General features: G+C 41.3%; 1 protein-coding gene across 1 annotated transcript in view; it reads right to left on the bottom strand.

Annotated features, from left to right (window-relative positions):
• The window catches only part of CDKL4 (cyclin dependent kinase like 4), a 138314-nt gene that overhangs the window by 103406 nt on the left and 22664 nt on the right, over window positions 1-12244 (bottom strand). Inside the window, 1 exon segment of the mRNA XM_078348371.1 lies at window positions 3453-3525. Coding sequence (XP_078204497.1) covers window positions 3453-3525 — 73 coding nt within the window.

Raw genomic sequence — 12244 nt, 5'->3', positions numbered from 1 at the left:
TCTGGAGTGGACGTCAGATTCAGCAGTTCTAACAAGCTCCCAGGTGATCTCTATGATCCATGCTTGGAGTAGCAAGGCCTGAATCCCTTGCTACTTTACCCTTCAGTGTCCTCGTTAGGATTATCTCCATGCCTGGCCTGAAAAATTATCTATTTTAAATAGAGGCCATAGATTATCAATCAGAAGTTTTCTGTGTTTTAGAGCTTAAGCTATAGAATGTGTTGTTCCAAGCAGAGAAATGATGGCAGTTGTATTGATCTACACTAACGTTTGGGGCCACTGGAAATAGTAAGTCAGTCAGGCAATTGACTGATGAGCTGACTGACTCATCTATCTATCCATCCATCCATCCATCCATCCATCCATCCATCCATCCGTCCAATTATTTAATAAATATTTATTGAGCACCCTTTATAGAAAAATATCCAAGTTAGGTATTAGAGAGATACAAAGATAAAGCAGCCACAGACATTGCATTCAAGCACCAAGTACCCAGGAAACTGTTTGGTAATAAAGGGATAAAGTATAAACACTTGTGGTAAGTGATATTTTTAGAGATCATTTTAACTATCTGCAAAACTCCTGCAGCAACTTTGATACCTCCTATAGCATGGTGGGAAGCAACAGAGATAGGGACTCAATTTGGCATCATCTTCATTAAGTATTAGAAAGCACAATTTGCATCATGAAAAACAGGTTTACTGGTTTGTAAAAAATGTCCCTCTACATTAATAGAAAATAAAAGCGTTTGGCCGGGCACAGTGGTTCACGCCTGTAATCCCAGCACTTTGGGAGGGTGAGGTGGGTAAATCACAAGGTCAGCAGTTTGAAACCAGCATGGCCAAGAAGGTGAAACCCCATCTCTACTAAAAATACAAAAATTAGCTGGGCGTGGTGGGAGGTGCCTGTAATCCCAGTTACTCAAGAGGCTGAGGCAGGAGAATCGCTTGAACCTGGGAGGTGGATGGTGCAGTGAGCCGAGATTATGCCACTGCACTCTAGCCTGGGAGACAGAGCAAGACTCTGTCTCAAAAAAAGAAAAAAAGAAGAAAAGAAAAGCTTTTGATTTAACCTAATAAAAACTTCACTGACTTTCCTAAAACTAAAGAAAGCTTCCCCTCCGTACTGAAATGTATTTCCATGATCTTATACTTTCTTTTTCGGCAATCCTAGACTGCTATGATAGACATTCTGCTGGCAACAAAACTGACCGTATGGTACTCTGTGTCTTTGCCTCAGCACTGTCTCTGTCTAGGCACCAACTTAAAAGGTCTAGAGATATTTTTCAAAAGCTATCATTGGCTGAGTGCAGTGGTTCACCCTGTAATCCTGGCACTTTGGGCAGCCAACACAGGAGTTTGAGGCCAGCCTGGGTAAGACAGTGAGACCCCCGTCTCTACAAAAAAAAAAAAAAAAAAAAAAAAAAAAAAAACTGGCACATGCCTGTAGTCACAGCTACTGAGGGAGGCTGAAGTGGGAGAATCACTTGAGCCCAGGAATTTGAGGCTGAAGTGTGCTATGATCACACCACTGCACTCCAGCCTGGGCAACAGAGCAAGACTGCCTCAAAAATATAATGATATATAGCAAAGATACAAGCAGCCAACTTAAAAGAAGCTCTCATTGGCCTAAGATGGGAAAATCTGAGCATCAGAGAGACCAATAACAGAAAGGATTGAAAACACAACATAAAACTTGTGTTTATAATGGTGCTCCAGCCATCTCTCCCCAAAACTTGTCATTGTTGCTAAGATACCAACTCATCACTCTGAGTGTTGATAAATAAAAGTAGCCAGAGTCCATGAGGGTGAGTTCTTTTCCATACAATTCCAATTAATAAATGCAGAAGGAATAGTAGAATTAGAAAGTTACTGTCATGAAATACTAGATACAGGCAATAATCATCACTGGATGCTGAAACCATCATGGAAACAAGGTTGACAGGGAAAATGATAACGGAAGGGACCAAACGCATACTTCCTGAGCTCAGTAATCAATTTCAACTTTGGTGAAAGTGGGACAACCAGATGCCAAACGCCTCATGATGCGGAGGCAATAGGAGGTATACAGCACCACACAGGAGGTATTCTTATCTAAAAAAGGCTGAACCTGAATATGATGTAAACTCTAGATGTAAACTCCAATTTACAGGAACTACAAGTGAAAGAACAAGTTAAGTTACATACAGAAAACAGTTGGCCAGAATTACTTCTCTAACATAGCTGTATTCAAAGTGTGGTTCTTGAACCAGCAGCTTCAGTAGCATGTGGGAAAATATGAGAAATGAACATGCTTGGGGCCCTACTGCAGACCTACTGATTCAGAAACTCTGGGGGCGGGGCCCAGGAAGCTGTGCTTTAACAAGCCCTCCGTGTGATTTTGATGCATGCTCAAGCTTGATAACTATGACTATACAAAATTAATGGAAATGATTTTTAAAAAGGAAAGGGAAGGGGGACTTAGATTGCTATAGAGTAAAGGACTTAAGACATGTAAAAAATGAAAAAAACAAGTATCATGTGGGATTACACCACCAGTATCCTGAAAAATTATTATTATTATTATTTTTGGAAACAGGTTCTCTGTTTCCCAGGCTGGTGAGCAGTGTTGTGATCTCAGCTCACTGCAATCTCTGCCTCCTGGGTTCAAGTGATTCTCCAGCTCCAGCCTCCCAAGTAGCTAGGATTATGGGTACGTGCCACCATGGCTGGCTAATTTTTTTTTTTTTGAGATGGAGTCTTGCTCTGTTGCCCATGCTGGAGTGCAGAGACGTGATCCTGGCTCACTGAAACTGCCACATCCCAGGTTCAAGCAATCCTCTGCATCAGCCTCCTGAGTAGCTGGGATTACAGGCGCCCACCCACCATGCCCGACTACTTTTTTTGTATTTTTAGTAGAGATGGGGTTTCACCATCTTGGCCAGGCTGGTCTTGAACTCCTGAGCTCAAAGCTATCTCCCCACATTGGCCTGCCAAAGTGAAGAAATTACAGGTGTGAGCCACCACACCGGCCCTTAAAAATTATGTTAGCTCAATTTAAAAATATTCACAGGAGTCACTAGCACTATGGCAAAAGGATCATTACCTTTATTCAAATTTTTAATTCATAAGGAATGAGCAACTTGATTCTTACAGAAACTGGAAAAGGGCCATGAATAATGCATCACTTTAAAAAAATCATATTTTGACTTTCTTTTGTTATTTCCTTTTCTTCTTTTTCACAGAGACAGGGTCTTGCTATATTGTCCAGGCTGGTCTCAAACTCTGGGACTCACGTGATCCTCCCACCTCAGCCTCCCAAAGTGCTGGGATCACAGGCTCAACTTCCTTTTGTTTCACTTCTTTGGCTCTTACTTTCCCTTGTCTTCAACTCTCTGAACAAAACCCTGAGCTATTTAGAAGAAAAAAGTCATCATGAAGAAATTAACAAATACATTAGAAAATGTTACTTACGTTATGTTTATGACAGAAATTAAGAGCTTGAACTGTTTGCCATAATACACTTTTGATCACTCCATCAGCAACTCTGAGGGAGAAAAATTAAAAAGCAAATGAAAACTCCTAGGATAGAGTTCCAGAAGCAAGGGCTGGGAAGAGAAGTGGCGTGGTGAGCGATGGAACACAGTGCAGACAGGCCCTAATGAAAGATTTTAATGAAAATTGGGCTTTACTATCTTTTATTATAGTTATATAATTTCTTTTTGTAATTTTAGTTTTTTACATATGTAAAATGATAGATGCTTCTGAAGATTAAAAAATATGGAAAACTGCCGGGTGCAGTGGCTCATGCCTGTAATCCTAGCACTTTGGGAGGCTGAGGCGGGTGGATCACGAGGTCAAAAGATCGAGACCATCCTGGTCAACAAGATTAAACCCCGTCTCTACTAAAAAAACAAAAATTAGCTGGGCATGGTGGTGCGCGCCTGTAGTCCCAGCTACTCGGGAGGCTGAGGTAGGAGAATTGCTTGAACTCAGGAGGCAGAGGTTGCGGTGAACTGAGATCGTGCCATTGCACTCCAGCCTGGGTAACAAGAGTGAAACTCTGTCTCAAAAAAAAAAAAAAAAAAAAAAATATATATATATATGGAAAACTAAAGGAGTAAAACATGTTGGGTCAAATCTTCCTACCCCAAAATAACTGCTATAACTTCTAGTGGCTCTCTCTTCAGGCATCTCTGTTCCTCTCTCTCCTGGTCTCTCTCTATCTCCCCCCCCCTTTTTTTTTTTTTTTTGAGACTGGGTCTGGCTCTGTCACCCAGGCTGGAGTGTGGTGGCACGATCTCAGCTCACTGCAACTTCCTCCTTCTGGGTTCAAGTGATTCAGTTCTCCTGTCTCAGCTTCCCGAGTATCTGGGATTACAAGCATGTGCCACCATATTTGGCTAATTTTTGTATTTTTAGTAGAGCCGGGGTTTCCCCATGTTGGCCAGGCTGGTCTTGAATTCCCGACCTCAGATGATCTGCCTGCCTCGGCCTCCCAAAGTGCTGGGATTACAGGTGTGAGCCACTACTCTTGGCCAGTATCTACTTTTTAACTTAAATTTAAAAATTAATATATTCGTATGGTCAAATTTTAAATGTATAAACATATATATATGAAGTCTCTCTGACATCTACCTAGCCACCCATTTATTTTCTTTAATTTCGCCCCTGACCACTTTGAGAAACATTTTATGCACAGAGGTACAAATACCAACATGTACACATATATTTTAGTGGTTCCAGAGGAGACCATCATATGGATGTATAAAAATTTACTTAGTCTCCATTGATGAGCAGTTCAGTTCAGCCAATTTTCATTTCTAGAAAATCTTCAATGAATATATGTAATCATCCATGTTATGATATTTATGCAATTATCTTCTTAAGATAAGCTCTAGAAGTGGGATATCTGAGACCAATGATAGGCATGCATCACATTTTGATCCTGCAAGGATAAAATTCAGGTAGACCTGAGACTTAGTTTTGCAGGGAAAAAAAGTATACTTGGAAGACAGCTCTTCAATTCCTCCAACTCATGTTGGCAGTAGATGCTCAAGTTATTTTGTAATAGTTACTTGTCCCTGGTAAGCAGGTAGGTTTATAGACCAAAAGGAGGCCAGGGAGAATCAAGATCCCATAAGAATGAGAGGGTGTGAGCTTCTTGTTCCTGGCAGACTCATCCCTCTGTGTAGAAAATATTGAGAAGTATCATGGGCAGCTGTATTTTACACTGGGGATTGGGAATCTGGGCAACTTATTCTGTCCGGGAGTATTCTACTTTATGTAACCATCTCTAAAAATTATAGCAATTACATTCTCTGTAACTTTTCTGTTGGTAGCTTTCCATCACTCACATCACTGTCCCATGATGATGCCTTCACATTTACATACTGCCAAACTACCCTTTCTGAGGAAGGTTATACCCATTTTCACTCCCACCAAACATCTGTGCTTGAAAGTCCCTGTCTCCTCATTGTCTTGCCAACATTTGGTTTTGCCAATGTTATGTTTGCCAATCTGTGGTTAAAATAAAAAGATGTTTCATTGTGGTTTTTATTTGTATTTCACTAAGTTTTAGTGATTATTATTTTTCACACCCTTATTGGATCCTACATTTCTTCTTTTGTGCAATTCCATTTCATGGCCTTTATTGCTTTTTAAATTGGTCTGTTTACTGTTTTCTTACTGATTTAGAAAGACTCAAGGTACATCAGAGTCTGTTATACACGCTGCAAATATTTTTCTCAGTGTTGTTTGTCTTTCAGCCCTGTTGACAGAGGTGTGGCTGTTGTTTGCATGTTTTTCAAAAATCTGAAACGTAAGGGTTTCTTTCACTAAATGTCCACTGTAAGAATTTTGTTAATTAAAAAAATTAAATTATGTAATACCCCAAACATATCCATCACTCAGATTTAATATTTTGTCATATTTGGATATTTAAGAAGTATATTTAGATCACTTTTTAAAAAATGAACATGCGGCTGGTCTGATGGGAGTGGGTTATCAGAACTTATTAACATTAGTGTCACTAAGTTGGTATACAACCCCCCACTGCTAAATTTGACTGGCTTTTAAAAATAAATAAATAAATAAAAATAAAAAAGCAAACATGCACAGATGTACCTGACTTTACAGAACAGTGGGAAGGCCTATGCATGACTCAGTTATGACACTAGCTACAAGATATCACCATGTGAGGCTGAAGTATATGCAGAGAAACAGCAAGCAACGTACACAGCTATTTACTTCAGAGCAGTTTCCTCATCTTGTACCACAATTACTGTGGCACATCCCTGACATCAGTGGCCCAGTGACAACCCTTTGACTCTAGTTCTCCTAATTATTAATATTATGAATGGACCTAATTCTCATGATTAAATCCCTTTCCACTTGAAATGTCTATTTCCAGCATTGAATTCTGATATAACTTTATTCTTCTCCCCACTTAACTTAGGGCCAAACCTGAAACAACATTGTTTACATTTTAAAAATACGAGGCAGAGGCCGGGTGCGGTGGCTCACGCCTGTAATCCAAGCACTTTGGAGGCCAAGGAGGGCAGATCACCTGAGGTTGGGAGTACAAGACCAGCCTGACCAACATGGTGAAACCCCATCTTTAAATAAATAAATAAATAAACTCAAAAAAAGGAAAGAAAAGAAAAAATACAAGGCAGAAAGGATAGTACAGCCATTTTGTGCACTGTGAGACAGGTTGCTTGAGTTCAAATCCCAGACATGCTGCTTCCTACTTTTATAATCTTGAACATGTTATCTAAGCTCTTTGTGCCTTCAGTTTTCCTCATGTGTAATCATAGAATAATATCTCATAAGTTTATTGAGAAATCTATTCCCTCAATGTCTGGTTTTAACACCCACCTGGGTTCTGGAGATACAGGTCTGAGACTGGATAAGGCCAGTTGATGGGACTGAGACCCCTGCAAAAAGACGGAAGAGGTGCAGAAGAATAGCAGAGGCCCTGAGGAGAGAAAGAACTGAGAGTGTGGGGAAGTGTGGCTGACGCATGAGTGAAGAAGCTGGGAAGGCTGGCACAGACCAGTCCATGGAGGGCCTCAGAGATCTAGATCTCGATAAGAAATTTGGACTTTATGCTAAATTCAAAACCATTGAAAGAAATCAAGCAAGGAAGTGACAAAATATGACGAATGGATTTCTGGGGGGCAGCATACATACAGAGAGAGAAATCAGGAGGCTAATTCAATAACCCAAGTGAGATTTGGATACTTAGATTATGGTGGTAGCAGTGAGAGGAAGGGAAATGGATTTCAGTCCTTGGGAGGGTCTAGTGAGGGTGGAACACATGCTTCTACTGATGCGAGAATGGAACACTGGTCTGGTCAGGATCTAAGACTACAGGTGCAGGAGAGTAAGTACTGGAATTGGGAAACAAGGTAGGGGCTAGGATTCAGAAACTGCAATGCCCCAATTATTAGCTTTAATAAGATAGACTCGAGAATGAAATAATTTCATAGGGAAGTCCTGAGCTATTTAAAGGCATCTCACAGGAAGTGCCCATTTGGTTCAGCTAGGTTCCAAGGAGGCAGATTCCATTGGGGCAAAACAACACCACTGATCGTGCAAAGAGAAGTTGGCCATCAAAAAGAACTGCAAACCAACACCACTGACTGTGCAGACAGAAGACAGGCATCAAAGAGAATACACATCTACGTGGTGCTCAGGCCAGAAAGATAGAGCGCCACAGCACTGCTCAGCCACAGGCAGCATTTTTCAAAGCATCTTGGAGCCAAATCAACCTTTGGTGAAATCAACTGATGCTCAATGTTTAAATATTATATTTTGGGCAAGTACAAAACCAAATATTCAGTTGGTGCAAAAGTAGTGGAGGTTTCTGCCACTGAAAGTAATACTAAAAGTCATAACAAAGTCCTGAAAGCAAACATGAGACATCCCAGTTCAAGTCTGAATGGGTTACCAAGAAACGGTAACATGATGGGGGAATTCAGACTGAACTGCCCAGAATATGCTCTTTGAGGCACTCGGGAAGACATGATGCTGACGTCCTAAGTCATTGCCTGTAAGTTTGTTATAAAAACTGAACAGGGGAAGCTTGATTTCATTATTATTACCCAAGATGAACTCAGTCTTTCTCAGTAAATCTTTCCTACCCTAGAATAAAATCCAGCCTTGTTTCTATGGCCTACCAGGCTGTTGATAACATTTTGCTTCGATTTCCCTTCCCAACTTTATCTCTTATCACATCCCAAAGTCACTCCATCCCAGCCCATTAGTTTCTGCTATTCTCTGAACAGGCCAGGCTTATTCCATCCCAGCCCATTAGTTTCTGCTATTCTCTGAACATACCAGGCTTATTTACACCTTCAATCTTTGTGCTTATTGTTCCTTCTACTCCCTTTTCATGATGAGTAATTTTCTGTGTTCACTTGACTAGGTTAAGGGATGCCCAGACAGCTGGTAAAACATTATTTCTGCCAGATGTGGTGGCTCATGCCTGCAATCCCAGCACTTTGGGAGGCTGAGGCAGGAGGATTGCTTGAGCCCAGGAGTTTGAGACCAGCTTGGGCAACATGGCAAGACCCCATCTCAACTCAAAGTTTAAAAATTACCCAGACATAACGGTGAGTGTCCCAGCTGCTCAGGAGGCTCAGGCAGGAGGATTACTTGAGTCCAGGAGTTTGAGGCTGCAGTGAGCCAAGTTCAGGCCACTGCAGAGAGTGAGATGAATGAATGAGACCCTCTCTTTCAAAATAAAAAAAAAGAAAAAACCCTAAACATCATTTGTAGGTGTGTCTGTAAGGGTGTTTCTGGAAGGGATTCACATTCGAATCAGTAGACTGAGTAAAGAAGACCCACCACAATGGTGAGGGCAGGCAGGCATCATCACACTTGTTGAGGGCCTGGATATAACAAAAAGGCAGAGGAAGGGCTGCTTCTCTCTCTTTCCTTGAGCTGGGACATCCATCTTCTCCTGCCCTTGGACGTGGAAGCTCCTGGCTCTCAGGCCTTTGAACTTTGAAACTCTCTGTCCCCTAGATCTTGGGCCTTAGGACTTGGCCTGAATGAGACCGCCGGCTTTCCTGGTTCTCTGGCTTGCAGATGGCACATTGTGAAACTTCTCTCCCTCTTTAATCACACAAGTCAATACCCATAATAAATCTCCTGTTATCAGTACCTCTGTGTATCCCATTGGTTTTGTTTCTCTGAAGAACCCTGACTAATACACCTCCCTGGGTATTCTCTAACTTCACGCTGTGCTTTATTTTTCTTCCAAGACTCATAACTCTTCTTTATTGTTGGACTACATCAGAGTGTAAATTCCACAAGGGCAAAAACTTTCCCTTGTCCACTGTTGTAGCCCCAGCACCTAGAACAAGACCTAGAACATAATAGGTGCTTCATTAAGCTTGTTTCTCTGGTACTCCCACAAATTTTATAAACTAACACCCTGTGGCAAGTCTCTTTTTCTTTAAACTAGCTAGAGTGAATTCTGTTGTTGAATCCTGACCAATTCAGGACATGGTACCAGAAGTGAATATGGGAAACAATCCCAAGGCTGTGAGAATCTAGGACTGGGTATCTGATGTAATGGGGTCTGAAGGGCAGCATCTAATTGCCATTAATGGCTGGGATACTGGCAGATGGCCACCCAGTGATGAAACAGGTATTTATTTATTTGTATTTGTATTTTTTGGAGACAGAGTCTTACTCTATAACTCAGACTGGAGTGCAATGGAGTGATCTTGGCTTACTGCAACCTCTGCATCCTGGCTTCAAGCAATTCTCCTGCCTCAGTTTCCCGAGTAGCTGGGACTACAGGTGCCCACCACCATGTCGGGCTAATGTTTTGTATTTTAGTAGAGACGGGGTTTCACCATGTTGCCCAGAGTGGTCTCGAACTCCTGATCACAAGCAATCGGCCTGCCTTAGCCTCCCAGAGGGCTGGGATAACAGGTATGAGCCACGGCACCCGGCCTGAAAAGGGAATTTAAATAATCACCTGTGGTCATCTGGAATAAATAAAGTCTCACTCTGTTGCCCACTGGAATGCAGTGGTACAATCTCGGCTCACTGCAATCCACCTCCCGGGTTCAAACAATTTTCCTGTCTTAGCCTCCTGAGTAGCTGGGACCACAGGGGCCCACCACCATGCCCGGCTAATTTTTGTATTTTAATAGAGATGGGGTTTCACCATGTTGGTCAGGCTGGTCTCAAACTCCTGACCTCTGATGATCCACCCACCTCAGCCTCCCAAAGTGCTGGGATTACAGGCATGAGCCGCCACACCTGGGCAGTAATATGTTTCCTTTTTTTGGGCGGGGGAGGAAGGCAGGAAGGGAGGGAAGAAGGACGGTAGGGAGGAAGGAAGAGATGAAGGAAGGAAGGAAGGGAGGAAGCAGGGAGGGAGGGAGGGAAGGGAAGGAAGGAAATCAAGCAATGAGAGAGACATTGCCGACCTGGATCTAGAGGTTTACAAGTTGATTTCTTTTTTTTTAGAGAGAAGGAAAGAAAAAAAAATAAGTAAAGGAGAGGAAGAAGGAGGAAGAGAAAGAGGGAGAGTAAATGGAAATATTGCTTTATTTTGAAAAAAATTGGGTATTAATAATGGCCAATCAATGTTTCATTTAAACTTATGGGTAGGTGTGATGTGGTATTGACAAGAATGTATATTTTGTGTATTTGAAGTGGAGAGCTCTATAAATATTTATTAAGTTTACTTGTTCTGGATCTGAGTTCGAGTCCTTGATATCCTTATTAATTTTCTGTCTCATTGAGTCTAAGTCTCTATGTATCTGGGTGTTAGGATCGTTAGCTCTTGTTGTTGCATTGATCCTTTTACCACTGTATCTTTGTTGCTTTAAAATCTATTTTATCCGCTACGAGATTTGCAACTCCTGCTTTTTATTTATTTATTATTTATTTTTGCTCTCTATTTGGTTGGTAAATCTTTCTCCATCCCTTTGTTTTGAGTCTTTGTGTATCCTTGCATGTGAAACAGGTCTGGATGTAACATGCCATTGGGTTTTGGCTGTGTCTTTTGATTGGGGGATTTAGTCAATTTAAATTTAGGGTTACTGCCATTTGATGTTAACTGGCTGTTTGATCCATTCGTTGGTATAAATTCTTCTTTATATTGGTGCTCTTTACTTTTTGGTGTATTTTTAGAAAGGCTAATACTGGTTGTTTCTTTCTGTGTGTAATACCTCTTTCAGAAGCTCTTGTAAAGCAGGCCTGGTGGTAATAAAATCTCTGAGTTCTTGCTTGTTCATAAAAGATTTTATTTTTCCTTCAGTTGTGAAGCTTAGTTTGGCTGGATATGAAATTCTGGGCTGAAGGTTCTGTTCTTTGAGGATGTTGAATATTGGCCTCCACTCTCTTCTGGCTTGTAGAGTTTCTGCTGAGAGATCTGCTGTAAGTCTGATGGGCTTGCCTTTGTGGGTAACCTGACCTTTCTCTCTGGCTGCCCTTAGTATTTTCTCCTTCGTTTCAACCCTGGTGAATCTAACGATTATGTGCCTTGGGTTGCTCTTCTTGAGGAATATCTTTGTGGTGTTCTCTGTATTACCTGGGGTTGAATGTTGACCTGCTTTGCTAGTTTAGGAAAATTTTCCTGAATAATATCCTGAAGGGTATTTTCCAGCTTGGATTCATTCTCTCCGTCACATTCAGGTACACCTATCAAACGTAAATTTGGTCTTTTCACATAGTCCCACATTTCTTGGAGACTTTGCTCATTCCTTTTTATCCTTTTTTCTCTAATCTTTTCTTCACGTTTTATTTCATTGAGTTGGAATTTGACCTCTGACATCCTTTCTTCTGCTTGAACAATTCGAGTGTTTAAACCTGTGCATACTTCTCGGAGTTCCTGTATTGTATTCTTCAGTTCCGTTAATTCACTCATACTCCTCTCTAAGTTGTCTATTCTCATTAGGATTTCATCAAACCTTTTTTCAAAGTTCCTAGTTTCTTTACATTGGGGTACAATGTGTTCTTTTAACTCACCGAAGTTTGTTATTATCCATTCCTTGAAGAGTGATTCTGTCATCAGGATGCGCTCATTCTCCATCGAGCCTTGTTCCATTGTTGATGTGGAACTGTGATCATCTTTAGAGGGAGAGGCATTCGGACTTTGAGTATTCTCAGCTTTTTTACACTGGTTTCTTCTCATCATTGTTAATTTATCCTCCTGCTGTCTTTGAATTTACCAACTTTCAGATTAGGTCTCTTGAGTGGGCGTCCAGGTTGTTAGTTCCCAGGGCCAGAGCAGC

The sequence above is a fragment of the Callithrix jacchus genome, chromosome 14, assembly GCF_049354715.1.
Source record: "Callithrix jacchus isolate 240 chromosome 14, calJac240_pri, whole genome shotgun sequence".
NCBI classification, from domain to species: Eukaryota; Metazoa; Chordata; class Mammalia; order Primates; family Cebidae; genus Callithrix; species Callithrix jacchus.
The sequence above is the reverse complement of the archived record's forward strand: the minus strand, read 5'-3'. Positions and strand labels throughout refer to the sequence as shown.